Here is a 26,901-nt window from a genome sequence, read left to right as displayed (position 1 = left end):
CTCAGACACAACTGCATTAAAAGCAAAACAACAATATTAATATGCTAATATTAGTCTTTATTGTAAGGAAGAGAGTGATACATATTATTCTTCAAGTCCCACAGATCATTTTATTCACAAATAATTTCAATCTTTCATATAGCTTATACAAACACATATTTTTCTTGCAAAATCACATCATCTATTCTTCAAATTTATACGTTTGAACTGATTTTTTTTGAAAATTTTGAGCCGATATAGAAAATTTTCAAAACAGTATATTTCTTTTTACTATAAAAGTAAAAAATTATGGGATTTTGTATTAGAAATTTTAAAATTTCTTATTATTATATCTAAATTTTAAAATTTTCGAAATAAAATCCTATTTAATTTATTAGAAATTTTAAATTTTACAATAAAATTATAAATATTTATTTTTTTACCAGAAATTAAATTTCTGATTTATGTACAAAATTTATTTTCATACAAATAACACTACCGTAAATTTCACTTTGGAAAATCCAACATCAACTAGTAAATTTTAAATTTTCGAAATAATTTAAAACATATTCAAAATTGTAAAAAATTTAAAATATACTACCGGTAATTTTGTATCTACCGAAAATTTCATTTTTGCCTATCAAAAACATAAATTTTATTCAAATTTTAACAATATAAAAGTATTAGGGTGTCAAATTTAATTTGGGGGTGTCAAGTTATATAATATCTATTTGTAGAATGGGAAGATATTGTATAGACTTAGGTCTAGAGCCCAAACACTTTAAAAAAAATTATTAAAATTATTAAATATTAATTTAATTAAAATTATTATTAAATATTAAATTATTTAAAAATATATTAATTAATAAAATATTCTAATTATCTTCGTTAATTAATTAAAAGTAATTTTTTATTCAATGATTTAAAACACTTAAATTAGAGTATAAAAAATACACTGGTCAACCTAAAATACCGAGCACACGAAAGATGTTTGGAACAATGTTAAACAAATAATATCCACCGCATTACAAGAATAATGTAGAAAACTAAAAATTGCTTCCAAGTGCTTTAGAAAATTTAAGAAACATCAACTCGGCACTTATAGGCAAATCTCAATTGTGATGTGTTCTTTCTTTATCACACCCATCAAATTTGACTCCAACGCTACAAATATCATCCACATTTATACAGGTAGTCTTTTCGTCTCATAAAAATGGTCTTTTTTATATATTTTTATTAAAATAATCATCCTATCCATTTACAATATCAATAATACTTACTATTATTTTTCTATTATTATACTCTTAATTATTAATTTTCACTTTATTCAATAACTTTATTATCAATAATTAATAAATAAATATTATTAATTTTATCATAATATCGAATCATTTTCTTAAGAACTATGCATTGTTCAAATAAAACATTTATTATAAAACGGAAAAAATACTCACTCCGTTTATTTTTGAATATCACTTTCTTGAAAAATATATGTTCCTTTTCAAAATAACATTTCAAAATTTAAAATAAATATAATAAATAATTAAGGATATTATAAATAAAAGAAGAACTATCATTTGAAAAATAATAATAATGATTAATTTTTTTAATATGTGTAAAAAATAAAAAAAACAGGAACGGTGAGAGAGTGTCTCTTAAATTTTTTGTCTAACTTCAGGTGAAGGTGAATCTATGATGATTGATGAACCTATTTCATAGAATCTGGATCCATCATTCTTGTTCAGGCTCTTGAAGTAACAGTTAGGTATTAGATGGGAGCAAACCATAGAGGTGTCATAGCTAAACAAACATTTGAAAAAGAAATAAGAAATATGTATTAAAATTTACTCTTGTATTCTTCTGCCATGGACTATTAACAATATACAACAAAAACACTACTACAAAGTACAAACATGGCAAACACCGTCTGCTTACAGTAATCAATGAAAAATGTTACAAGCTACAAGGTCTCCCCAGTCCAGTGCCTGCAACGAGACGGTGTCTCCTACACTTGTCACTTCTACCGTCATCTATTTCTCATTTATAAAGAAAGAATGGACCAGAGTGTTTTTTATATAGTTTGAACATTCAGAGTTAAGATTGAATAAAGCTCAACTACGGAGCACAAGGCAAGCTGGGGAAAACCAAGAAAGAGTCTAGGAGTATTTACAATTAGAAACTCAAATGAGTCTCCTTGGGGATCCACCAGGTGTATGGGCTTTGTACATAGGTATTTCATGCCAAGGATCAAGAGTAAACTTGGCATTTGATCTCATTGGATATGATTCATATGAAGCAAGGGTATTATGTCCCATCAGTGAATAAGTTGGATGTGGAGGAGAAAGGAAACAGCTCTTGTGTGCCGGACCAGACTGTCGCAATGGACTTGAACACGGAGATACTGGTAAAGATGTGATCATTCTTGTGTTGTCTCTGAATATGGAAATTATAAACAGCAAGTCAGTCTAAATAACATAAAAAACATGAAGCATATATAGAAAGGTATAGAAAAACAGACTTCAATCATAAATAATCGTTATAAGGTCGGATATCTAACCTTGGGTTCCTTATTGCTCGGGAAGCTGCAACAACTGGTTTTGTTACATATTCTGCATCATGAGAAGCAATACAAGTTCTATTGGAATGGAGATCTGAAGCTGGCTGCAAAATCAAACAAGCAAAGAGAAAGTTAGCTCCAGACCAACACTGACCACAAAATTGATTTCCAGAAAATATGCAAATTTATAAACTTATATAAATCAGTGCTAGAGATATGTGCGTTAGAATCGCAATTTGCTTCTTCAAATGATATCATATTTTGGGTTCAAGCTCTGCTCCAATGTAGAATAATTTGGTAGCATGAAGTCCGCTAAATAAATTTGTGTAATCGGCTTTTACATAAAAAACAAAGCTATATGCTCTACAAAAGTATATTAATATATTCCTTTGATAATATCAGTTATCATCCACCCCATTAACCTATTGTCCAATTTCAAATTATATAAACTTCATCTGTACAGGTATATGCATTGCAACAATGACCCAAGCTAAAACAATAAGTTCAAATTCCAAAGGAAATGCAAGGAGCCTATCAATATATAATAACAAACAAACACAACCTCCCACCTAGTAATTTGCAGATACTATACCATCCATATGTGGTCAGTACATACCACACCATATTTAAATTCTATGTTTAAACTTGATAGTGTAAAATACATAAAGCTGAGCAACATAATAGAGACATCACAAAAGACCTTAGAAACCATTAGATAAAATTCTAACATGGTATTATAACCCCTCTGGGTGATTAAAATTCCAGTATCCTATCATTAAGTTATTATGTATAATATTTGATGTTATCCAGTAATGTATCACCTTAAACTAGGGAGCCAACTAAATTTAAAAAATACTGGCAGCACATTAATCTTTCAGAGAACGGAACATCTTTATAATGATTATGTGACAAACTCAGGGATGTGTGGAACAAGCTTGTAAGATGCCAATGAAACATAACTTTACTGAGAAAATAAATAAGAATTGAACACCGTACCGGTGTCCGGCTTCCATCGAACATGTAGGGAAAAGCATCCTTGGTTATTCTGACATTTGCAGCTTTTGTTGCTGACTGATCTCGAATAAAGGGGTGATTAAGTAACATATGGGCTGTAGGGCGAGTTGCAGGATCTCTATGCAAGCATAGCTTAATGAAATTCTTTGCATCATTTGAGAGATGATCAGGAATTTCAGGCATGTCTTTGCTGTTGCCAATTTTAAATATTGCAGCTACCTGTTGAATCCAACATTGAAAAAAAGTGTTGGCCCTTCATATTTTACAAACAGGATCACAAGTCACAATAAATATGTAAATGAATGCTAGTTCAAAATAGCCAATATCGCACCCCTTCATACTGACTCCAAGGAGGCTTTGATGTTGCCATTTCAAGAATTGTGCATCCCAAGCTCCAAATATCAACAGGAAGACTATAGCCATTTGTATTCATTACAACCTAAGAAAGTTAACATAACGATACATTACTACTTACAGTGGAAGAGAAAGGAGTAGGGAGAAAAAAAATCAATATCTGAAACAAAGGGGAAAATCTTTTACCTCTGGCGCCATCCAATGTGGACTTCCTTTGAAAGAAAGCATTGAGGATGAAGAATTTATCTGGTCCAGAACAAATCATAACTCAGACATGATTTCCATATATAAATAAATCAACCAAACATAATATTATACTTTCTGAAGCCCCCTAAATTATATTTTCTTTCTACCACATGCTTATGCCAATGCCATATAGTTTTAAGTAATATAAAGATGGAACGGAGATGAGAATGTGCAATGCTTGTGTAATACACAGATAGGTTCCAGCTCTCCTCTCATTTTCTATGTTGGTGTTCACAATTCTGAGAGAAAGTTTGTGCATTCAAGGAAGAGGAATGACTCCACCACTAGGCATTCAGATAACCAAAATGGCAAATTTTATCAAATAGCAAGAAGCAGTGTGTTAGACTTCTTCCAATGGCAGTTATGAGAAGTTATTATGGCAGTTATATTATTTCATTTTAGGAATAAATAGGGAAAGAATATGAGGAACTGATTATGTTATAGATATTGAATGGTTTTGGGTGGGAGAGACCAAGCTCTCTAATTCTTGGAGGGAGAGACCAAGACTCTCAAATTTCTTGGATTATTTTATGTAAGTATTATGTATTCTCTATAGTGTTTGTAATTATGTGTCTGTTGTAAACATATTCTGCCATAAATAAAAGTCAGTTTCTACCATTAATTTGTATTTTGGTACCGGTTTCTATCACTATGTTAAGCATAGACTCTCCACAAATTTTACAATATCATTGTCTAATTATTCAGTACCATAAACAATTACGAATTTTTCAAGTGAGACAGAAGTGTTGCACTCTTTAAAGCATATGCATGATAAACTTACATGTTTTGCCATTCCAAAGTCCGCAAGCTTGATTTCACCATTAGGATCAACTAGTATGTTAGCCCCTTTGATATCCCTGTGAAGATAAAAACATGTACATAATTAAAAAGATTCAAGCAGCATCAGTCTCAAGCTATAATAATAATAATATGAATTGCAAAAGTACCTATGCACTGTATTTCTCCCATGAAGATATGAAAGTCCAGAGACAATCTGCCTTGTATAATTTTGGATAACAGGCTCCTTGAAGGACCCATATTCCTGAAGTAATTTATGAATAGAACCTCCAGACACGTATTCCAAATAAACGGAAAGTGTTTCTTCTCCCTGCAAGCATGAGAAATGTACATCTATAAAATAAAATGGATCACATTCATAATTTTTTAATTTCTCTTTCTATATGTTGTATATTACAGGATTAAACAACAGGAATATTTTGGCATACCAAATCACTTCCATAGTATTGAACAATGTTTGGATGTGAAAGCCGACTCAGCAAATCTATCTCCTGCAGCAAATTGAAAAAGTGGAATAGATTTATTATACCATCAAATGATGAGCTTTATTAAAACAAACTCTGTTGCAACTGTGAAAAGAACTACAAAAGTGTTATCTTAGAGCATGAAGCGCAACTCTTCCAAAAAACAACAAAATTACCTGATTAAGTTGTTTGAGGCACTCTTTTGAGGTTTGATCATCACAAACAGCCCTGACTTCTTTTATTGCACACAATTGTCCACTTTCACTGCCAAAGTTGCAAATTTGCAATACAAGCATTTTAGAGGTAGAACAAACATAGGAAGCAGAATACATATAGTTTCGGTGATATGTCAGTAATATGGACAAAATCAGACAGAATGCACAATCTGAAAGAAGGCTGATGATATCATTCTGTAAAACAGTTGCGCTCTAACATCAGAGTTTTGTTTCTGCCAACAACCGGCATTGTAATATTTATGTATCATTACAATTTACAACCCACCAGACTGAATATTAACTCTAAATATTTGTGTATCGTAACAATGTAAAACCCACCAGACTGAAAAAAACACTTTTTTTCCTTTAATATTCAGGAAGTGAAAAAGTATACATAATAAAAATTGTCGGGAGCTAATCCAAAACGGAACTGAAAGTAAATATACATCACTGAAAAAGGGGGAAAATACCTATTGAATCCCAGGTAAACATGCCCAAATGTTCCCCGACCTAGAAGCTTTCCTTTCTTCCACCTGCCACGGTTAGTGCTACAATTTTCTGCCACTCCATTTGGTCTCGTGTTGCTGGGAAGAGCTGAAGATGGACTAGTCGGGGATCCTGGAGGGAGAGGTAATGGATGACACTCGCTCCTTCCATCTTCTTGCCTTCCTGTAGGTGAGTCAAGACTCAAAACATGCAACCTTGGATGAAGTGGCGATGTTGGGCTGGTAGGTCCTCTTGACCCAGGACCGGGGCTTTTAGACCTCACATTGAACTTTGCTTCACATTGTCCCCTAGCATAAAGAAATAACATTGATTAGTTTAGCAGCAGAATGAAGAGAACTATAACACACCCTTGTAAAAAACAACTTAACAGCTCTGTGTTACTTTTCCTTACATTTTTTTTTGTGTAGAATGGGTGTGCAATCATAACCTATCAACCTCCCAAACTTTAAATTCACAACCACTTAAAAGGCAAGATACTATCATACATTGTGGTCATTAATAATTATTAAATACAAACAATGATACAGTAAAAGATAAACAAACTTTGCATAGATATCATGTAAGCCTTCATTTGGATCCGTGTTGGAATTTTACAAAATTGCAGTGAATAGCACAGAAGTTTTGTATTGTAGCTTCAGTAAATTCATGTTCAACATACATTTTGGAATTTGATATTTGATAATCCAAATATACTATATAAGTCAACCGGGAAGACAGAGAATTCCCAAAACAGAATTTGCAGAACTGATAATTCCAAATCTCCCAGATGCATAATTATTCACAGAACAGATACAATCCTTGAAACTGAAGAGAGGGAAGTGAAGATGGAAAAATATAGGTAATCCACAAAAGTTAGAGAAGCCTTGAAAAGAAGTTATTCATAAAAATTTTGTCCATAACTAAAAGCAAATGTAGTAATGATTTTAATTAAGCACATAATAACACCTAATGGAGAGAGATCAAGGTTTAAAAGTAAAAGTCACTTTATCCGTTAATCATAACACATCTTTTAAACAAAAAAGAAAAGGGAAAATGAAATGGATCGAAAGTCAATTGATGAGTAAAATAACCAACCTAACGCTATTAATCTGAGAGTTAAAAGCTGAAGGATCATCACAAGAGCCATTGGAGCTAACGCTAGAACCAGAAACAGAAGCAGATCCAAAAGTAATTCCCTGATCATTGCTCAAGCTTTGGGTAGAAGAAACAGAAGGACGAGGAAGAGGAAGGCCTATCTTATCACCGGCATCGGAATCCCAAAAGGAAGAAGAGGCGGTGGCGGTGGTGGTGGTTGAAGGAGTGAAATCTCTACTAGATCTGGGAGAATTTCTAAAATTAGAAGCATCTTCGAAACTTCTAGGGTTTTCGGGTTTATAATAACCGTTTTTATAATTGGTAGCGTTTCTAATCGGAGACTTATTGAAATTGAAATGAAGCACGCCGGCGCCGCCACCGCTACTTCCACCACTACTGCTTCCGCCACGTGGCTCTTCCTGGTGAAGAAGCTCCTTGGTCTTGGTTGATTTTTTACCCCACCACGTGGGCATTATAAAATAGGAAATTAGGTAAAGAGGGAAATTGAGAAGAAGAAGAAGATGGAGAAAGAGGAGACTCGGTTTTTGTTCACACGTAGTATTATAGTAGTAGTGATGTGATGATAATAAGAAAAAGAGAGGAACGGGTGGATGAATGAAGGAAGGAAGAAACGACGAAAGAATGGGGTTTGGGAAGGGACGGCACACGGTGGTTGGATAAGTGACGTGGCAAATGCTCACACGTGCGTCTTTGTTTGTGTGATTATTATTATTATTATTATTATTATCCTACTACTCGGTTAAAAGTTAAAAGTTTCTTGTTTGTTGCAGTTGGTTTGGTTGTTTGCCCGAAACTAGAAAGCCTGCTGTACACTGTATGTGTAACGAAATTTAAAAGGATAAATTCCGAAAGTATCCACATTGGTCATTGTGCAACTGCATTACCATGTCATATATTCTACTTCATGCATTGTTCCATTTGCATTTTTTTCTAATTTAAAATAAATGTTTTTCTTATAATATAAATATAATATTTATACATAATTGCAACTATGGTCCTCATATTTTATATTTTTTTGTTTTGATCATTATATATTACGATTTTGATTTATTTTTTTTAGGTTTTGAGTTTGATTTTAGTCTTTTCTTCAATTTAAGATTTTTTTTTAATGATGCGATGTTATCTAAGATGACGTGTCACTGCGAGATCATTTTAAAATTAATTTGATTTTTTTTTATTTACTAAGATAATTAATTTATTAATAGTATTTTAATTGATAAATTAATTAATTATTAATATTTTATAATTAATTAATTAATCAAAAATTTAAATGAAACAGTTTGGGTCTAGCCTTTTTGACCCATATCTTTGGTCTATCTTATTAACCCACAATTGAATTGTTGTGTTTATGTAAGATATATAAACAGTAAAAATATTTGTAATGAAAACAATGTAAGACCTAAGGTGTTGTTATGCTATCCATGTGAAATCATGCTTCATTGATCATAAGGTGTTTGTATCGTTCTTCTTGTATCAAAGATTGATCTTCCATAATCCTTTCAACTATGTGTTTACATCAGGGCTTGGTATGTCTAAATGATTTGGTAACTGCTTTAGAGGCAGGGAAGAATAGAGGAGGTTGTGTTTCTATTGAAGAGAATGCCCAGAGAAGAATTAAGAAGACGTGAAACAATAATGAGAATCAAGAGAAGCAACTATTGGAGAGACAAATAACTCCACATGGATTTCTTTAGAAATATTTTTGTGTTTATAAAGTTTATTCATGAATTGGATTTCAAATTGAAAAAATATCGTTTGGATGTGGGCTAAAATGGTTGGGGAAAAAATATATTTAATTATTAACTATTAATTAATTAATTAATTTTAAAATAAAAACATACTTTAAAATATTAATAATTAACTAAAATTGAATTATTTGAATTAACATTTTTTCTAAAACTAATATTAAATACTATGAATTAAAATATTCATCAAAATACATTAATGTATATATCGAATCAAGAAAAATGAATAGGAATAATTTTAAAATGACTTAGCTTCGTGATGTCATCTTGGATAGCGACACATCATTAACAAAATGTCTCAAATTGAAAATTAATAAGGACATTTTAATATATTAATAAATGATATTAATTATAATTTTTAGAAATCACTCCCTTCCAAAATTAGGAGGCACATTTTCCCAATATCTCTTTAGAAGCATTCACATATGGAAATTTATAAAGGAAATAAAGATCGTAATGAGCATATACAGAACATTAAAGTTGTCTCAAACTAGCGATGATAAGTATGACGACATGTAAAATGCAATCTTTCACCCTAACTATGAAAAAAGGAAAAGGCCTCGTAAAAAAGTCACGAAAAAAGTTATATTGACTCTTAGGAAGAACTTTATCACTAATTTACCATACGTTTTGCTACATCTTAAAAGAAGTTAAATCAATAATTATGTTATAGGTCATCATAAAAAGGCATGAATCAATCCCTCTGAGATTACATTGAGTGCTTCAACCAAAACATTGTTATTGTAAATATGTTGAGTCATGAAAACAAGGGAAGCACCCTTGCTTCTTCCCCATTTTCTTCTCCTAAAATTGAATCATTTTTTCTAAATGAATGCTGCAATTAAAAGTAAAATAGAGATGGGGTGATGAATTGACACAAGACGGCACCATAAATATGAAAAAAAACTTATAAAGAATAAGATTTTCTTTCTTTGGGAGATTAAAATTTGACAAAACCCCTAGTCTCGGCAAATTGAGGTTTCTCCTCAATCTTTCCATTCTCAAAAAACTAAGATTTTATTTGTTTGAGATGCGTGATTTCGTGAACATAATATGTGTTAAATGACTTCAAACATAAGAGATAAGTGAATTGTGATATTCAAAATGTGTGATTACTTTAAAAAAAAAACTTTTATTTTTTGAAAAACATTTAAGTAAAAAGACTTGCATTTAATGCGCTTATTCTCAAGGTCACCCGCTCCTAGATGTTTCCACTTCTACATGGTAGGAACCCGTCACGACCATGATTGAGGAAGACAACAACCTGATAGTCTAAAAAGTCTTTTAATTTTTATGCAATGACACACTTTTGGGGCAAGTGTTTCGGTTCGACCACAGGTCTAAAGACAGGAAAAATCAATCATGATAAGGTCCAGTCCAAGAACATGCTTACCAAGATGTTGAGGACTCATGGTACTCACAACCAGGAGTCCTACATTTGATCCTCCCCCTCGAACGATCTCCCACTGCCATATATAATCGAATGGTCATATGTATAAGACCTTGGATCACACGAGCATTGTTGTAACCGTCTGCACTATATAAATTCAAACATATGTTATTTAAATTATTTATCACGATTGATAACATATGAATGAAAATGGTCATTGGACCTAAAGCTTCATTGAATTGTAAATTCCTTAGTTACAAATGGGAGAATACTATACTATATACAATAGGTATTGGACCATAACAAGTAAAAACCACTAAGCTTAATAACAGACAACAAAACCCAAATAAGGAAAAAACTAATTATCTAATACCCCCATAAGCTTGTGGGTAAATGGAGTGAAGACCAAGCTTAATGATGTTAGAGAAGAAAGATTTGAAGTACAAAGGCTTTGTAAAAACATTTACGAGCTGTTGTGAAGAAGAGATGGGAAGGATATGAAAGAGACCTTGTTGAATCTTTTCACGCACCAGATGATAGTCTGAATCAATATTCTTTATGCGCAAATGGAAGGATGAATTGCTTGCGATATGTCTGGCAGAAGCATTGTCACAATACAGAAGAATTGGTTGCTTGAAAGAGATATGGAGTTTTTTTAGAATGTTGGTTAACCATTGGAGTTCACAAACTATGGATGCCATGGATATATATTATGCTTCAGTAGAGCTACGAGACACAGTTAGATGCCTTTTGGATTTTCAAGAAATAAGTGAATCTCCTAGATAAATGCAAAAACCTGTGATGGATTGCGTGTTTATAGACAAGTTGCCCAATCTGAATATGAGAATGCTTTAAGTTGAAGAAAAGAATTGCTTGGAAAGAATAAACCTTATCCTGGAGAAGACTTGAGATATCATAGCACTCTAAGAATTGCATTATAGTGAATATCAGTGGGATACCTCATATATTGACTAAGTTGTTGAACTGAATATGAGATGGCAGGCCTGGTGTTGAGTAAGTAAATAAGTTGTCCAACAAACCTTTTGTACTTAGTAGGATATTTGCATAGGAATGCCATAAGTTATCTTTAATCCGGTGTCTCGAGCCATGGGAGTTGTGGCAGGTTTATAACTTAGTAATCCAGCAGTTGAAAGGAGATCAAGTGTGTATTTTTGTTGACAAATATTAATTCCTGAGTTGCCTTTTGCCAGTTCCAAGCCTAAGAAATACTTCAATGTGCCAAGATCCTTGATATGAAAATGATGTTGTATTGTATGCTTAGTGGGATGAATCATTAGGCTTGGAGTCTTGAGGAGTAAGATAAGGTGTAAGGCAAGAGGCAACTCAGGATTAATATTTGTCGACATTGAATGGAATGGTGGGAGAATCAGAGGAATCTTGAGGAGTAAGATAAGGAGTAAGGTTGTCAGGTATGTGGTCAGAGTTAATGGGATGTGTTATAGAAGTAAGATGGTCAAAAAGGAATGGAATGATTGATTGGTCATTATCAAGGGTATGTGTAAAAAAGTTGTTAGTGGTGGGATGAGGTGTGTAGGGAAATGTGTTTTCATAGAAAACACAATTTCTGGAGGTGATAATGGATATAGTATTAAGATAAAAAAAAAAGATAACCTTTAATACCCATGGGAAAACCTAGAAATAAGCATTTTGTGGCCCTAGGATCTAGTTTGTCCCCATGTCGTATGATGGTGGAAGCATAGGCAAGGCATCCAAAGGTTTTAAGGTGTTTGAAGGATATGGGTTCTTTGAAAATAAGATCATATGGAGTGTTGTTTTGTATGGTAGGATTGCATAATCTATTGATCAAATAAGTTGCATGACAAAGGGAAAAAGACCAAAAACACTTATGTAAATTGGCATCGAATAAGAGGGATCTAGTAACATTAAGTAAGTGCATATGTTTTCTCTCAACAGTGGAGTTTTGTTGAGGTGTTTCAATATAACTTTTTTGATGTAAGATCCCTAAAGATGCATAATAAGATGGCATAATAAATTCAATTACATTATCACTTCTAATGGTTTTGATTTTACAAGAAAATTGAGTTTGGCAATAAGTAAAGAAATTTTTAATGTGAATTCTAGTTTCAGATTTATGAGGCATGAGAAAAGTCCAAGTATAACGTGTGAAATCATCAAAAATAGTTAAAAAATATTGGAAACCATTCAAAGAAGGAACAAATATAGGACCCCGTATATCCATGTGTACTAATTCAAAGCAATAAGATGAAACAAAAGTACTTATAGGAAATGGAAGCTTATATTGTTTAGCTAAATGGCAAGTATGTCAAATAGAATTCTTATTGTATTTGATAGTAGAAAAATTATGTGACATATTGTGTAAAACCTCATTACAGGGATGTCCTAATCGAGGATGCAACAAGTCTAAATCTACATTGACAGGATCTTTAAAACTAACAGAGTTACAAGTATTAGGATGTGTGAAATTGTAGGGAGAGTTGTGTACATGGACACTGTGAAGGATGTAAAGGTTATTATGATGAGTCATTTGTCCAATCATCCGCTTGGTAGACACATCCTGAATGTAATAGGAATTATATAAGAATGAAATGCTATAATTAGATGTGTGACATGATCTAGAGATAGAGATCAGGCTAAACCTAAACTCATGGATATAAAAAAACATTTTGCAAGTGAAAGAAATTATCAAGTATGATAGTTCCAGAAAAATTCTAGCAAGACAAGTTCCATTAGGAGATGAATATAAAAAGGATCAATAACTTTGATATCTGAAAATCACTTGATATATGAGCATACAACATCAGACGCCCCTGAATCAAGGATCCACATAGAAGGTATTTGAAATTCAGTACCTATGTTAATGATACTTGAGATTATGTGGTTGTCAGGATTGGGAACTTTATCAGTCTTGGGATGTTGATGATCCTTCTGGGATTGTTGGAGGATGGGAAGTAAGTGTTGGTAATCCTCCTTAGAAATGACACCTTCTTTGTCTTGAGTCTCTGTAGTCTTGGACTCCAAAGAAGACTTGGTATTCTTGTTCCAATATCCCGATGGAAAACCATGTTTGAAATAACAGGTTTCCACTGTATGATTTATTTTGCTTCAATTTGTGCATAGCATGGAACTATTCGAGTTTCCTTTACCTTTTCCACGAGTGTTATTGTTATTGTTGGTGTTGTTGGCGTATAAAATGGTTGAGTTAGGTGCGGAAGTAGGTGGATCAACTAATTTTTGTTGAGCAATGAGCGAATAAATGCGGCTGGTGTTAGGAATCAGATCAAGGAGTAAGATTTTTGTCCGAATGTTATTATAGTTATTGTTTAAACCCTTCAGAAAACACGAAACATACTCCATATGCTTATAATTACGAACATTTTTTTGCCAAATCACAGGTGTAGGGTTTGGGGCATGAACAAGAAAGGGTTGACCGTAAATCTTCTAATTCATCCTAGAGGATCTTGAGAGTAGTGAAATATGTAGACAAAGATCTATCACCTTGTTGAATGGAATGCAGATCGCGAAGAAGATCGAAGAATCAAAAGTGATTACCTTTAGTGAAGCATTCTCAAAGATCTTCTCAAAGATCAAAAGTCGAATCGAAACAAATGGTGTTTTGTGCGATGTGAGGTGAAAGGTACGATTGATCCAAGAAAGTACCATATTATTCGCACGATCCCATAGCTCGTAATTAGGGCCAGAGAAGGTCGGTTTAGGGAGATTGTCATTGATGAAGGAAATTTTGTTCTTCGATGTCAAGGCGCGACACATGGATTTACTCCAATTGTGATAATTGTTATCATCGAGAGGTGGTGCAACCAGAGTGACCCTGGGGTTTTCACCAGGATGAAGATAAAAGGGATTTCTAGGGTTCATAATGGGATTTGTTTAATCGATCTTGAAATTAATGTTGTTATCTTTCTTGGGACTTTCTTTGACAATGGATTTATCGTCTAATTCATCGTCGAAAGTCATAGAAAGTAGGGATGAAAACGATGAATCATTGTGTTGTGTGACAGTAGAAGACGACGATGAAAGGGGAAAAGGGGAAAGATGAGGTGTAGTCTACTGATATCATATTACGATTGATAATAGATGGATGAAAAGGGCCATTGGGCCTAAAGCTTCATTGAATCGTAAATTTCTTAGTTACAAAAGGGAGAATACTATACTATATACAAATAGGTATTGGACCATAACAAGTAAAAAATCATTAAGTCCAATAACAGACAATAAAATCCTAATAAGAAAAAAAAGTTAATTATCTAATAGTATTATCTTATTCGCTAACTTGAATATTAGAATGTAAATTTTATAAATCCACTATCCATTCTATCATACTCAAAACTCATTATGTCATACTAGAATTTTGTTCTGTTCAATCACTTCATATTCAAAATAATAATTAGAGTTAAAAAATGATTTGATTGATATATCTATCTGTTTTATGTTAAAGTAAAAAGAAAGAGTTATTTATTATTTATTTCATGTAGAAGCAAAGAGAAAGAGAACCAAACTAATGATATAGTTGATTATAGTTAAAGTTTGAAGTAATTTTTTAATATTCTAAAGTGTTGAGTTATTCTTGATTCTATCAATAAAATCCACCAATTGGGATATACACATGGTGGTACTCGAATGGCCAGCAAGCTAGCAATCTTGGCTCATTAAACTATTAATAAATTTAAGAAGTTACAACCTTACTTATTTCTTTTTCATTTTTTAACGTACACTTGTTTCTTTATTCTTTTTTATTCAACCTACTGATTTATTTCTTAAGTCACGTTATAATAATAATAATAATACTTAATGGTCGTTTAATAATGAAGTTTAATGTAAGTATATGCAAATTGATTCTGACATTAGTGACCTACTCTGGTAGTTAATTTACTAGTACTATTTATTTAGAAATGTGGGGTAGTATTTTTTTTCTTCTTTCAGAAACAGGGTGAAGGATTCTGGTCTGAGTTTCAATGGTGGCTAACGAAAGCGTGTGGATAGTGACTACTGACTAAGGGAAATGGTTTTCGTGTTTACTGACATTCTTGTTTTTTTAGACTTCATTTTCTATAGGTGCTGTAATCATGTGTGGTAGCAGTACCTTACTGTAATGTTTCCTAGTTGCGCAACCATTTGCTCATCAATATTGCCCAGCCACCTCAGCATGACAGATATTTGATGTAACATGTTGGATTAATTCTTTGTTATTTTTAATTAAAGTCACATTGGCATCCTTGTATAAATAGTATTTTTTTTTTAAAGTTAATTTTAAAATAATTACAAAAAATATATATTATCAACCTAAATTCATGATTGTAAATCATATTCATAGCACGTTAATTCAAACAAAAATAATATTATTATTAATAAACACATAATTTATCATTCCGATCATGATTTTCAGTGTGATTTTAGTGAAAAATCAATTTCCTCTGTTTTGAGTGTTCAAAATCTTGCTATAAAATTATTGTATCTTCACCTTCAATTGAGTTGAGATCTTGATAACGAGAGTTCTGTAATTGATTGAAGAAGACACGTTCTTGAAACTAATCGTTCTTAGAAATCTTATTGAGTTTTTCAGGTTGTTAGCAAGATTGAGGTGATTGTCAATGGTGGTGATAAATTCCATTGAAAATAAGTAGGTTCTTCTCTCCATAATTGCCTTAGTAGTGACTGTGTGAAAGACTACAGATAAGACAGAATTCTTCTCAGATCTTCAGACGATTTCACCACTAAAGGAATCGGTAGGATCAAAGGTTTGATAGTTACACACTAAGGCTTGGAGCAGAATTGGTGATATTGGAATATTCAAGAAATGCAATTCGAGTAAAGATTATGTATAAGAGTTTGGCAAGTGTGTTGTATACAAGTCAAGATCCAAATATGAGATTTAATTTCTCAGTAGTATTGTGGATTGATGATTGTATGGACTCTTGGAAATATTTGTCAAATAACAAGGAACTATGTATGTTCGAATGAGAAAAATTGAAGAGTGCATGTAGGCAAAACGAGGACGAACACCGAAGCACTATAAATCTTGGTGTCATCTCTCTCTCTCACTCTTGCATTTAAATTCGTAGTACTTATATGCTTAAGTTTTCAATTCCATCGTATTATATTGTCTATTCATTGATAGAGATTTATTACATAAACATTAGTTGTTGTTTTTTGGAATTGGATAACTAGTTAAGCTAGTTTTGTGATTAATAATTTTAAAACAAATTAAACTTAGAACTCCATCGAATGAATCATTGTGTAAATACTTTTCGTGCATTACACAATTAAATCAATATGTGTCAAGCGTTTCATCATTATAATCTTTTAAATTTGTGAAACGATCTGTGTTGACTTGATCAATATTCAAACTGTATAATTTTCATTTTCGCATCAAACCTTCCGCTTGATGGGTGTGCCACAAGTGCACAGAAATATCAATTATAGTATAAAAAATGTTGAACCCATAGAGACCAATGTCAAGTTATCGTTATCTATTGTTGCTTTGTAAATCTAAGATTGTCGAGAAAAGTTTTGCTTGAAAATAGTTTAAAATAATTAGTTTTTGAATTAGTTGAAACGGAGACTGGAATGTAGTTTTCGGGTACCTTCGGGAGTCAGATAAAACTCTAACACCTAAGTTTACTCGAAAATTATTTTAAGAAGAATTACTAATTTAAAAATACTTTTCACTTTCGCGCTGTCCGTATCGGATTTCAGAATCGTAATAGCATGTCATAGCACGTTACAAGTTACAATTTCGAAAAACTTTTTGAAAACTAATAGTCCTTAATTAATTAATAAAGCGTTGCCTCTATTTTTAAAAATTAAAAATCCAAATTTTAACGATCGGATAACACTTTCACACTGTCGCGCTAAAACCTGTATCTTAATATTTTTCAGTTTCACGGTAAAATTTAAACTTTTTGAAACAAAATTAAAAACCAAAAGATTATATTATTATAAAAATTCAGTGTCGATAATTTAATCGAGTCCCGTCGAAACAACGATCCACACATCCTTGACTCTAAGAACTTAGCTGAACATATCTTTTACGGTTATTATATTGTCATTTAATTGCAAATGGAAAATACAAAACAAGATAATTAATTGGTTAGCAAATAATGCAATATATATATATATATATATATATATATATATATATATATATATATATATATATATATATATATATATATATATATATATATATATATATATATATATATATATATATATATATATATATATATATATATATATATATAATGTTGTTTGAAACGGTACGAGAAGTAAATATATAAATTATATTAAGTACGGAAACAACAAGAAAAACTAGTAATGAAAATGTACCTGCAATTAAAATTGATACTGTAAAATTTCTGAAATAAATTCTGAGAAAAATATTCTGATAAGATTACACTGCGAACGATCCAAATCTCTTTGGAGAAACATATGATTCTAACTCTAAAGTGCAACAATTCATCAATGTGAGAAATATCTACTTTACGAAAGTGATTTTTCTGCCTACAATTACTCTAGAAAAATTTCGAGGATGAAAAGTTGAAAAATAAGCTTATTTATAGAGCCAAAACTAGTAGAAAACGCCTGAAAATCGTGTTCAATGAGTAGGCGAAAAGTATGCAAGAGTGGAACAAACTGAGTCTTTAAAGTGCTATTTTTCAGGCCTCAAAGTCCATGTCGAACGTCACGGCCTCATGGCGAACGCCATGAGTGCAAGTTATGGAGAACATGAGTTTTAGGCCCATGGCGAATGCCATGGCCTTATGGTGAACGTCATGAGTGTAAAAATGTTGCCCTTTGATTTTCTTGACTTTTTGGTGCGCAGGTGGTTGCCACGTCATGGCAAGCGCCATGGTAAGCGTCGTGAGTGCAAATTATTGGTCTTTTCTTTATTTTTCATTGTTTTTGTTCCGTTAATTCGCACGACTACTCGTACTTGGAAAATACTTGAAACAAACATAATATACTAGCATAACACAATAAAAAGGAGACAAAACAACCTAAAATATCCTGTGCATTGAGTCAGAAACGTGATGCTATTTGTGGTTATCAAACTCTCTCATACTTGAACTCTTGCTTGTCCTCAAGCAATCTGTTAGCATATGTGAAAATTTTATAAATGTAGCATTTTAGTATAAAGACTTAAAGTAACCATAACACTCAAATACTCATACGTGGCTACAAAGTCCGATTTGGCCAAGATTGACTTGATATGTACTAATTGTACACCAAGGATATCGTGAAAACACAATTATGCATTTTGCGGTCAAAAGTCTCTCTCCTATGCAAACCAATATGAATCACACCATTATGCCTAAACCTAACTCACTCATCCCCTTTTTATCTTTTTTCATTTTATCGCAATCACATTAAACTTGTTATCCTTTCACACTCATAATAGGAAAATCTGTTAGTGACTATGATATGATTTTATCAATTTTTGCACTTTGGCTTTATTCATTAATAAACAGAAGTAAAAGGTTTATGTTATTGTTGTGGTTTTTGTTAGTTATATTGTTGTTTTTATTGATACAAGTAAACAATTTATGTTATCTTTTATATTTTTGTTGAGTTATGTTGTTATTTTTGTTGAGATAATTTAAAAAAATCGTTATTGTTGTGTTTTTTGTTAGTTATGTTGTTATTTTTGTTGAGTTATGTTGATTTTGTTGATACAAGTAAAAAGTTTGTGTTATTTTTTATGTTTTTGTTGAGTTATGTTGTTATTTTTGTTGAGATAATTAAAAAAACCGTGTTATTGATGTGATTTTTGTTAGTTATGTTGTTATTTTTGTTGAGTTATGTTGTTGTTTTTGATGATACAAGTAAAAAAATTGTTATTGTTGATGTTTTATTTGAGTTATGTTGTTGTTTTTGTCAAAATAAGTAAAAAAATTGGGGTATTATTGTAGTTTTTGTTAGTTATTTTGTTGAGTTATTTTGTTGTTTTTGTTGATACAAGTAAACGGTTTGTGTTAATGGTGATGTTTTTGTTTGTTAGACTATGGCACGGATCTAGAAGGGGGGGTTGAATAGATCCCAATTAAAAATTGAGTTGGTGTAAGACCCCAATTTTGTCCCTAAGATCCCTCATGGCATCATATCATATCATATCATTGCCTCAAGGATCATTGGACACCTTGCCTCCTTCCCTATGGGTGGATTACCTTTTGAGAGTGATTCTTGATCACCAAGCATGTTTTGCATTTGTATATCATTGCTTTTCTTTTTACCACTAACCAAAAGTACAAAAATATGTCATTTAACCTTTGTCTTGCAGATGAAGCAATCACAGGTCAAGGCAGTCAAAGGCATTCATTGAGCAATAGATGGTGGCCATTCTTGAGAATTTGGACCCCACAGTCATTATCAAGAGTTCATATGAGCTATGATATCATTTTGAAGCAAAATCCCAAGTGGTAGAGGCTTGAATTTCATCAGAACATTCTCCAGTCATCTGAAGACCTAGAAAGTCAACTGCCAAGTCAACTGTGGATTTGGAGGTGGGAAGTGATTAGAAATACTTCATTCATGTTCAAACAAGTCTCATTTGACATTTCAAACATCAACATTGATGAATTTGAGGTCCAGTCAAAATTTGCCAAAAATAGAAAGTGACCTATAATTCAAATTTGCCAAAAATGGAAAGGTTTTAACCTAACTTCAACTTCAAATTACATCATCAAGAAAGCTTCAAATGAAATTTTGTTGAACATGAAAGTTGTAGATCTTTCTCTCCCATTTCCAAAAAGTCCAAGATCATCAATTTCTCATGTGTGGTTAAGGAGATATGATCAAAACATGGCAAACTATGCATGGAACTTCAAATGGGCATAACTTCTCAACCAAAACTCCAAATTGGATGGTTCTTTTTGCATTGTTCTTATTTTGACCTCTAAATTCCAAATCATGCATTGCATTTCATCAATTATCATCATATGAACATTTGCCATTTCACTTGATTCTTGGAGGGAAAATGTGAAGTTAAAATTGGTGCATTATTTGAACATTCTACCATTACCATTGGCTCCAAAATGATGTTTTAAGTGAAAATGAATCACGATCCCATGCACTATTCACCATGCATTTTCATGCATAGGGTGAAAAAGCTAAATTGCACAAACACCTCATTTTGCTAATTCCACTTACCATTGGCTAAACATGATTAGAAGGGTGATTAGCATAGCATATATAAATGAAACCCTAACTGTTTTCAGCATTAACAACAATCACAATTTCAGATCTAGATCAAAACACACAAATTTTTCTCTCAAAATTTTCTTCAAACTTCTTCACATCAAATCACATTTCATTGCTTGATTCATTATCTTGAAGTGTTCATAAGAAGATTTGCACGTGGAATCAGTAGAAACAGAGCTGCATCGAAGCATTCACCAAGCTTGAAGCAACAATGGTGAATTCAGAATTTGGTAAGATCGTGCACAATTGAGCTTCAATCTTCTTCCCAATCACTCATACAAGCATCCTGGAGGAGTATTGAAGCATTGCCTAGGCCTATAGCTCGAGAATTCCAGATCTGCTCTTCAAGAGGTTATGAATCAACCTTCTTAATTCTTAAAATTGTTGTGATATTGTTATAGATCTCTTGATACTGAGTAATCTGAGCTTTGAATCGAGTAAAATGATGCACTGTACATGGATTTATGCTTGTTTGAAGTTTTGGTGTTGATTCTTGTTTGCTTCGATTCATGCATATCTTGATGTTTATTGATGAATTGTTTGTGGATTATTGATATATGATGAAAGATCTACACGATGCTATGCTTGTTTTTCATTTCTGGAACTTTTGAGAAAATCTGGAAAAAGTTGGATGAAGATCTTCATGATCTTCATCGTGTTCTTCATGTGTTCTTCATATTTCCAGATTACCTGCGAATTTTCTTGCAATGTTCATGTGTTTGCTGCGGATTCCCTTTGGCAACGTTTTTTACATGTTTTAGCACACTATTCTGTTTCCATGACACGCTAGCCTAGGGTTTCATTTGGATTGGTCCACATATTTGCACGCATGGCACTATGATTGGCTTACCTTGGTTTGACTGAGCCACGCATGCATTGACCGGCCAGGTCAATTAATGAAACGACCGTGTTTCATTCAGCCTGGCGCCAACTTTCAAATTGTGACAGGATTCGATCCTCAACCAGTGCAAGTTTTTTGGAATGCTTCATTGTTTTTCCTTTTCCCTCCATGTATTCATGTGCTTGCTTCATGCATTTTTTATTTTTTCTTCATCTTACAAAATCCATATATAATTGAAAAATCATCCAAAAATTATGAGGTTTTTTGCATAATGATCCTTACTCTGTCTATTATTTTTTGATCATTTTTCCATAAATTGTGCTTGGCTGGATTATTTTTTGTGCTAGGGTATGTGAACATGTATGCATTTTATACCTTGCCTTGCTATATCATTTGTGAAATGCTCATCTTTTATCCAATGAATCTGAAAATTTGCATGATGAAACTAGACATGTTGCTTGACATTTTGGTGTTGATTTGGTATTTTTATCATGTGTCATTTCTGTTTTGTGATCATGTTAAGTTGGTGTGACAATTTGTGTCACACCTTTGCTTGTTCAACTTATGTGATGTATTTTCCTTGCCAAATGATCTCCAATTGTCCTGATTTTTTTTGTGATGCATATTATGGATGTTGTGAATGAGCATGAATTTTCTGGGAATTATTTGAATCATTTCGGATTTAATTGAGATTTTTCATTCTGGTTGGTCACATTTGAGCTTTAAAATTGCCTTGAACTTCAATTGATCATGAAATGCTTTTGGTATATGATATTGATGTGAGACCTTTTGGAATGTTTCAAGTTGTGTTTGAGTTGATTCATGTTAAATTTCAGCTTCTGTTTTAAATTTTTTCTCCACCTTTGACCCTAGGCTTTGACCTAGTGGTTTGCCTCTCACATTTGAGCTTTGATTTCAGGTTGAACATCCAAGTTCCATAGTTGTTGATGCTTCATCACTTGAGCATTGATGTTTGCCTTTGATTACTAACATTGTGTGTTTTGTAGGGTTGATAACTCATTTGAGTTTGCTTTATGGTTTATGCCATTGCTCATTGGGTTTGACTGTTTGATATTAGCTGTTTGTCTGATTGTCTGAGCATTGTACTGATTTGTTTGATGTTTCCACAGGTACTTAAGTTGCTTTAAGTTCATTTTGAACTTTGCTTTGCTTGGTTGCTTAACCACTTAGGTATAATCTCTAATCTTCATGTAGTCTGGAAGACCTGTCCTGTTATGTGGGCAGGCACCTGTCTGAAGCCCTCCTTAAGAGGCCATGTTCTTGTGTGTTTAATTTTGTGCCAAGCAGGAAAAGTCCTTTTATAAGGCAATTGGCAGATAAAAGAGATGTGCAATCCATCTCCTGCTATTCAGTGTGTCATTCCTTTGCTCACACAAGGTGTTGATGCATTGTGAATATTAACCCCAAGATCTTATAGAGTCTAATCACTTGTGGAAAAGAGTTCCTACTTTCTGGACTCCCACACCTTCTATTGTTTAAAGCTCTCCCAGGCCAGGGATAGAAGCTATGAGGCACACCCCTCATCTCCATTTCATCTGCTTCACCCTAACTCTCAATGTTAGGGTTAAGAGCACAATACTACCCCATTCCAGTTGACTGTAAAGTCTAACCTTGCTTGAGCCTAATTGCTTGTATATAGTGTGTGCTAATTGACTTGTTTGTCTGATTGCTTGATTCATCTGTGCATATTTGCTTATGTGTGCCTCTGTGCATTTATCATCATTAATTGTACATCATTGCATGATCATTGTTCATATCTTTGTGACATCTATGTTTGTCCATTGAGGATTCAATTGTAAGTCCATATGTTGGCCATTGTTTCCTATGATTTGGTAGGAGTTAGGACTAAGACCATTTATTGGCATCCTATTTCCTGGGAGTCGAGTGTAAGACCATTTATTGGCAACTTGTTTCCTCTTGCTTATTGCATTTGTTATTTGTTTCTTGTGAGGAGTCAATTGTAAGCCCATTTATTGGCAGTTGTTTCCCATGATCATTTCTTGGAGATTAGTATAAGTCCATAGATTGGCATCTGATATCCATATTTTGTTTTGCTTTGTGAGACTAGTATAAGCCCAGTGATTGGCATCTGGTATCATTGTTTTTGTTTTAGGAGACTAGTATAAGTCCATTGATTGGCATCTGGTATCCTTATTTCTTTCCTTTGTGAGACTAGTATAAGTCCAGTGATTGGCCTCTGGTATCATTGTTTTTGTTTTAGGAGATTGGTATAAGTCCAGTGATTGGCATCCGGTATCCATCTTTGTTAGCTTTGTCTGATACATTGTTCATTTGCTTATTGCATTGTTGCCTATTCCAAAGGAATCACTTGAATCATCTTCCATATGATTTCAAGAGGTGAACATCTAAGAAGTTTTACATCCCTTAACCCTCCCATCCTGTTGTTTCTTCAAACCTCCATTTGCATGCTAATCCAAATTTGAAAACCATTGTGCAAACATTTTCATTTCTTTTTCAAATTAGAAACCTAGGCCTTAAGCCTTTGACTTTTCAAACTTCATTTTCATAATACTTCTTTTGAATTGAATTCTAATCATACTTTGACCATCTTTTGTGAATAAATTCTAATTGACTAATTTCACTCATTCAATTGTTTTGTGGCTTTGTCCATTTTTGATAAGTTTTCTTACATTAGCCATAGGTTTGATTTATCCTAGTTGGTTGATGTTAATCTCACCTTTTGTCCTTAGTGATTGAATTGTAAGACTTCCTTGCTTATTATAGGGTTAACCCCTCACTAGCAAGTTGAAGCTTTTCTCACATGGTGGACTTGTTGTTTGTATAAGGTTGAGTTTTCTCCCGTGGATAACGAAAGACCTTAGGGCTTTTGTTTTAAAATGAACCCACTCATATTTTAGAAATCTTTTAGCCGAACTACGGCGTTTTGATCCTTACCTTCCATGGAAAGGTACGTAGGCAACGGGTTCATCCGTTCAAACACAAAAATAATAACTTGTATATTCTTTTCTCATCCCTTCAATCATGTTTGCACAATAAATATTTCATAAATAAATAACATTTCATACAACAATTTGTGAAAAGGGCTCCCTAGGAGTACCTAGGACGTTTTGGGTGCCTAACACCTTCCCATTGCGTAATTTACCCCTTACCCCGATCTCTGATCTTTTCATTAGTTTTCTATGTGTAAAACTTCTTAGGCTTTTGTTCGCTTTTTAGCCATTCCTTTGGATAAATAAAAGTGCGGTGGCAACTCGATTCTTTGTATGCTTTGCTTTTGGTTTAATCAATAAATCATAAAGTGACGAATACACCGCTACAGAAAAGTGGCGACTCTGCTGGGGAACAATATCCTTGGTGGTTTTTCCTACTTTTCACCCTTGTTGCATGATATTGTTTATTTGTTATATGACATATTTTTGTACAATTTGGGATTACTGTATTGATTGTAATGTTTGAATTGCTTGATATACAATTGCTGTTTGCTTGGTGATCTCTGTGAGATGAGTTCTATACCCGAACTCGAGTGCACCTTAGGATAGGAGAATGGCATAGTCTTGTCGACTTGTGTGGAGTATTCCTTAGCAAGTTGACTCGCGAGTCCATTCACTTGGTGGAGGTCATGTTGGATTAATAATGTCACACAAGTCATTTGTGGTTAGGCATTATTCTTTCAATCATGTGCCTTAGAAGCCAAGGACCTTAGTTTACCAAGCCCATCTTGGCCTATTTTTAGGACGTAGTGCGGAGGTCGTTCAGATGTAAGATCTGATGCGATTGTTACGCGATACTACACTCATAAGAGTCTCTCTTGAGAATATTTTTGGAATACGAGTATTCGTTTCTCTGATAATATTCGAAAGATGGGATGATGACTATGGGAACCTCTGGTAGAACATGTTCGGCAGGTTTAAACCCTAGCACACTCCCTTTGGGTGGTTCTTAACCGAGACTCCATGCTCGTGACTCTCAGCAAACCCGTGATTCATGGTTGAGTCGTTCAGACATCCCTAATATCAATGGAACCTGGGTGTTGATAAGGTGTAAACTATAATCCACCAAAACGGATGATTGATATTAAGGATGATTGAGCCGGTTCATGTATCGTTAATATCAATGGAACTTGGGTGTCGATAAGGTGAAAACCATAATCCACCAAAATGGATGATTGATATTAGGGATACTATGAGCTTTCCCATGACCTTTGTCTGGTGTGATTTGCTTGATCCTTGAGTGTGATTGTTGCATTCATGCATTCATGCATTCATCTGCATTCATGTCATCAGAAAAATGAGAAAATTTTCAAGGAACTTAAAGGGTTTATTTGCAAAATTTTCAGACATGGAAAGACCAAAAAGGCATACAAAGAAGTACAGCTTCCGACAGCCCGATGTGAAAGAGTTAAGGAATCTGACATCTTATGTATTAGATCCCTTGGGTTTCAAAGCTCGTTATGGGAAGCTTCTGCCTCTGTTGACTACTCAGGTTGATGAAGGGTTGATGAGTACTTTGGCGCAGTTCTATGATCCTCTGTATCACTGCTTCTCTTTTCCGGACTTTCAGCTGTTGCCTACGCTTGAGGAGTATTCTCATCTTGTGGGTATTCCTATTCTGGATCAGGTGCCGTTCAGTGGCCTAGAGAGTATTCTGACTTCTCGAGAGATCGCAGACTTGTTGCACATAGATGAATCCCTGATTGAAGCACATATGACCACCAAAGGTGGAATTCAGGGTCTTTCTTCTGACTTCCTCATCGCTCAAGCTACTGTGTATGGGAAGGCCATGAGTGAGGATGCCTTTGAGGCTTTATTTGTGCTGCTCATCTATGGTTTGGTATTGTTCCCCAACATCGACAAATTTGTGGATGTGAACGCCATTAGGATCTTCTCTGTTCTTAATCCCGTTCCTACTCTGTTGGGTGATACCCATGTCTCTTTGCATCTGAGGAATGCAAAGGGTGGAGGAGTTATTGTGTGCTGTTTGCCTCTGTTGTATAAGTGGTTTATTTCTCACTTACCGCAGACGGTCGCTTTCAAGGAGAACAAGGGATGTCTACGGTGGTCTACGAGACTTATGTCTCTCACTAATGACGATATCTCTTGGTATGATCGCGTGTATGATACAGTGCAGATTATTGATTATTGTGGTGAATTCCCTAATGTGCCTCTTCTTGGTACATGTGGTGGAATCAGCTACAATCCTATCTTAGCACGTCGTCAGCTTGGGTTCCCCCTAAAGAACAAACCTCATAACATTCTGTTAGAAGGTGTGTTCTTCCAAGAGGGTAAAGATCCCTAAGGCCTGAAAGCCAGGATGGTCTGCGCTTGGCGCAAGATTCACAAGAAGGGTAGAAATGAGTTGGGTCCAAAGAACTGCATTGCTCTGGAGCCATATACTTCTTGGGTCAGACAGAGAGCTTCTGAGTATCTTATGCCATATGACTATCCGAGACCTATACCGTTGGATGTGGCTAGGCCT

General features: G+C 33.6%; 1 protein-coding gene across 1 annotated transcript; it reads right to left on the bottom strand.

Moving 5' to 3' along the window:
• Window positions 1–1,790: 1,790 nt before the first annotated feature.
• On the bottom strand, window positions 1,791–7,872 carry LOC127079711 (mitogen-activated protein kinase kinase kinase 3). Its single transcript, XM_051020089.1, has 11 exons — window positions 7,209–7,872; window positions 6,098–6,421; window positions 5,589–5,676; window positions 5,377–5,439; window positions 5,098–5,258; window positions 4,932–5,007; window positions 4,091–4,150; window positions 3,882–3,989; window positions 3,533–3,769; window positions 2,537–2,640; window positions 1,791–2,412 (listed from the first exon to the last, which is right to left on the bottom strand). Exons 1-11 carry the CDS (start codon window positions 7,679–7,681, stop codon window positions 2,160–2,162), a joined length of 1,947 nt encoding a protein of 648 aa, XP_050876046.1. The 5' UTR covers window positions 7,682–7,872; the 3' UTR covers window positions 1,791–2,159.
• Between the last annotated feature and the right edge of the window lie 19,029 nt (window positions 7,873–26,901).

This window comes from Lathyrus oleraceus, chromosome 5, assembly GCF_024323335.1.
Source record: "Lathyrus oleraceus cultivar Zhongwan6 chromosome 5, CAAS_Psat_ZW6_1.0, whole genome shotgun sequence".
In the NCBI taxonomy this organism is placed as follows: domain Eukaryota; kingdom Viridiplantae; phylum Streptophyta; class Magnoliopsida; order Fabales; family Fabaceae; genus Lathyrus; species Lathyrus oleraceus.
This window is presented reverse-complemented; position numbering and strand designations above follow the sequence as displayed.

Bases quoted from the DNA above. Each gene is read 5' to 3' on its own strand.
- LOC127079711 (XM_051020089.1), bottom strand. From the start codon at position 7,681: ATGCCCACGTGGTGGGGTAAAAAATCAACCAAGACCAAGGAGCTTCTT. The intron at 3,990-4,090 runs GTAAAAGATTTT...TAACTTTCTTAG, and splicing joins CACATTGGATGGCGCCAGAG to GTTGTAATGAATACAAATGG. The intron at 2,641-3,532 runs GTACGGTGTTCA...TTGATTTTGCAG, and splicing joins TCGATGGAAGCCGGACACCG to CCAGCTTCAGATCTCCATTC.